At 61.2% G+C, this 3,455-nt stretch overlaps 1 protein-coding gene across 1 annotated transcript in view; it reads left to right on the plus strand.

Moving 5' to 3' along the window:
* The window catches only part of LOC138614304 (uncharacterized), a 6,196-nt gene extending 2,741 nt beyond the window's left edge, over positions 1–3,455 (plus strand). Inside the window, exons 2-7 of the mRNA XM_069687669.1 lie at positions 223–705; positions 816–1,322; positions 1,391–1,784; positions 1,875–1,946; positions 2,103–2,162; positions 2,248–3,455. Coding sequence (XP_069543770.1) covers positions 229–705; positions 816–1,322; positions 1,391–1,784; positions 1,875–1,946; positions 2,103–2,162; positions 2,248–3,164 — 2,427 coding nt within the window. The 5' untranslated portion in view covers positions 223–228 and the 3' untranslated portion in view covers positions 3,165–3,455. The remainder of the gene's footprint in view (positions 1–222; positions 706–815; positions 1,323–1,390; positions 1,785–1,874; positions 1,947–2,102; positions 2,163–2,247) is intronic.

Here is a 3,455-nt window from a genome sequence, read left to right on the forward strand (position 1 = left end):
AGGAACGGGGAGCCGGTTCCGACCCGTGTTGGATGGGTTTGATGGCAGCATGTGGACCGCCGGGTGGAGAAACTTTAAAGTGGGTGGAATCTGAAGGGAGTCTGGAGCGGTGAAACGTGATGGTGGAGTCGGAGTGATGTCATTCTTCTTCTGTGGTGTTGCCTCGGAGAAGCGTCACTCTTCTTGAAACCTGATGATTACCTGTGTCTGTCTGATCACCAGGTCGTCATGGAGATCGCTGTTACCATGGAGGACCACGCTGACGTCGCCATGGCGAACAAGAGAGACGTCAGAGCCTCGGACCAAACGTCTCCTCCCGACAGAGAGAAGCCCGCCGCGCGCCAGACCCGCCGACGGGCCTTAGGGAGGCGGGTTCAGAGAGGAAAGAGGCGGGCCCCTGCGGAAAAGAGGCGGGGTCCCGGGGAGAAGAGGCGGGGTCAGAAACAAAAGAGGCGTGGTCAGGAGGAGCAGAAGGAGGGCGTGACGGTGAAGAGGATGCTGAGCGGGACGAAGCGCCGCTGGGATAAGAAACATTACTGCGTGTTCTGCCGCCGGCCGCAGGTGAAGATCGCCCGACACCTGCTGAGGAAACACGGAGAGCAGCAGGAAGTGGTGGCGGCCAGCGCGCTGCCCCCCGGATCCAAGCAGCGCCACCTGCTGCTGGAACACCTGCGCTGCAGAGGCAACTACCTGCACAACATCGAGGTCTGCTCACCTGCTCACCTGGTTACCTGCTCACCTGGTTACCTGCTCACCTGGTTACCTGCTCACCTGTACAACACTGAAGTCTGTCTGTCCCCCTGTCTGTCCCCCAGGTGATCCGACAGGGCAGCGGAGAGATCGTCCCGTGGCGTCAGCCCTCGGAGGACGTGGACGCGAGGAACTACCTGCCGTGTCCTCTGTGTCTGGGCTTCTTCCTGCGGTCCGACCTGTGGAAACATCAGGTGTCCTGTCGTAAGAAGCTGTCCATCGATGCCTCCGCAGCAGACACGACCTCTGACCCCGGGGACGCCACCCCCTCGGACCGCCCAGGTAAGTCGTCCCGTGAGCGGCCGGACGGCGGGACCCTAGAGGACGCACTCGATCCCTCAGACACGACCTCGGCGGAGCAGACGGGAACCTCTGAAGCTGGGACCGCGCCCTCGTCGACCTCTGACCCCAGGGTGGACCAGAACGTGACCCCTGACCCCGGCGTGAACCGGCCCAGGAAGCGGACGAGGGTCCAAGCTGCAGCGTCCCGTCTGCTGCCGATCTCCAGCGGAGCCTCGGAGAGCTGCAGCGAGATCCTGCACCGCATGAACCAGGACAACGTGTCCCACCAGGTCTGTCTGTCTGCCTGTCTGTCTGCCCGTCCATCCTTCTCCTGTCTCACCCTTGTCTCACCCCCCAGGTGAAGTCTGATTGGCTGATCTGTAAATATGGTAATAAGCTGATGGGGAACCAGGACGGGTGCCAGCGGAGGTACGACTACGTGAGCCAGAAGCTGCGTGAGCTCGGCCGGCTGCTGCTGGCCGCCAAGTCTCTGGACCCGGCGGTCCAGAACCTGCAGGACCTGCTGGCTCCGGGTCGCCTCAGCCTGGCGCTGGCTGCTGCCAGGAAGGCGTCGGGGTACCGGTGGACCCGCCCCCCGCTGGCGGTGAAGACCACGCTGAAGACGGTGTGTGAGATCGCCATCGGAGAGAGTCTGCAGGACGGAGACTGGGAGGCTGCAGCCAAGACCACCGACTTCTACCACATGCTGGGGAGGGACTGGGACAACCTGGGCCTGCAGGGTCCACACACAGGTAACACCAGAACCCTGACCCGGTTCGCAAGAACCGCCTGCCGGTTTACATCCTAGACCCGGTCCCTCAACCACACCGTTCTCTCTGCAGCTGGTCCAGAGGACGGAGACGGGCCGAGGACACGAGTCCAGTCCAGAGACGACAAGGATCCGGGACCAGAGGGTGAGACCCCACACTGGACCTGGATCTGCTGGACTGGACCCTAACCGGGGTCCGGTCCAGCAGATCCAGGTCCGGGACCGGACCGCAGAACTAGACCCAGTCGTTCAGCATCTGAAGACCGCTTCTTAAAGTTCCTCCACCCGTCTGTCTCCACAGTCCCATCTAAAGGCAGACCCGGTACCTCCATGGAGTCCAGGCTGCAGACTCCGGTCCCAGGTGGGTCCATTACTGATGTCCAGGAGTTCTGACCCGTGTCCTGGTGTCCCTGTGGTTCTGATCTGTCCCCTCACCTGTCCCTCAGTCCCCGTGGCTCCCAGGAAGGTCCGACGGCGTCCGTGGTCCTCCGCCGAGAAGGAGGCCATCTGGAGGCAGCTCGGAGCCCACGTCCTGTTCCAGACGGTACCGGGGAAGGAGGTCTGTCAGCGCTGTCTGGACCTGGAGCCCGTCCTCAGAGGACGGCACTGGAAGGACATCAAAAACCAGATCCACAACCAGATCCAGAGCCAGAAGAAGCAGCAGTTCCACGCTCAGATGGACCTCGAGGAGAACCAGGAACACCAGGACCACATCCAGGACCAGAACCAGAACCAGAAGAAGCAGCAGCAGCAGTACCAGGCTCAAATGGATCAACAGGGCAAGGACCCCACCCAGAACCAGAAGAACCAGCAGTACCAGTCCCAGATGGATCAGCATGACCAGGACAGCAGCCAGAAGAGACAGCAGTACCACGTCCAGCTCAACCAGCAGGCCCAGGACAGCATCCAGAACCAGAAGAAGCAGCTGGACCAAACCCAGCTGGACCACCAAGCCCACTTTCACATTCACAAAAAGCAGCTGTGCCATGCTCGACTGGACCACCAGGACCACCAGGACCACAGCCAGATCCATAAGAAGCAGCTGTACCAGATGGACCAGCAGAACCAGCCTCTGCAGACCCTGGACCGGGACACTTTGCTGACGGTCACACCGTACGGACCTGACGGGCCACTTCGAGGCCCGGGCCACTCGCTGCTGGAGCGGGAACACACCATCAGTCCATACCCACTTCTGCACAGAACCGGGCCTCACATGGACCAGCTGCTATCCAGGGCGGACTGGGCCGAGGAATCTCTGGCTCAGAACTACCCGATCGGCAGGCAGCTGGGCAGGAACATGCTCCAGGAGGTTCCTCCAGGAGGACCGCCGCCCGGTCCACACGCTGGACATGTCCACTTCTGAAGGACAGCCTCAGAGACAGCCCAGCGCTGGCGGACAGGTCCAGTTCTAAAGAGCCTTGAACACTACTGGGCCCTCGTGAAGGGTCCTGAACACCCAAGTGAGGAACAAACAGAACTTCTGCTCCATCCCGGACCCTCCTGAAGGGGGACAGTCCCTGGACAAATTAAATGGGTCTTTGTCCTCCTCAGGACCATGTTAAGGTGCAGATTCAGGTCGAACCCGGTTCTGGTTCTGGTTCTGATCGGATCTGAAAGCTGTTGGGAGCAGCGGGATATGTTGCCAAGGCTCAGC

Source organism: Brachyistius frenatus, unplaced genomic scaffold, assembly GCF_029030835.1.
Source record: "Brachyistius frenatus isolate BFR_SWC_R1_liver_20210118 unplaced genomic scaffold, ASM2903083v1 Contig_480, whole genome shotgun sequence".
NCBI lineage: Eukaryota > Metazoa > Chordata > Actinopteri > Embiotocidae > Brachyistius > Brachyistius frenatus.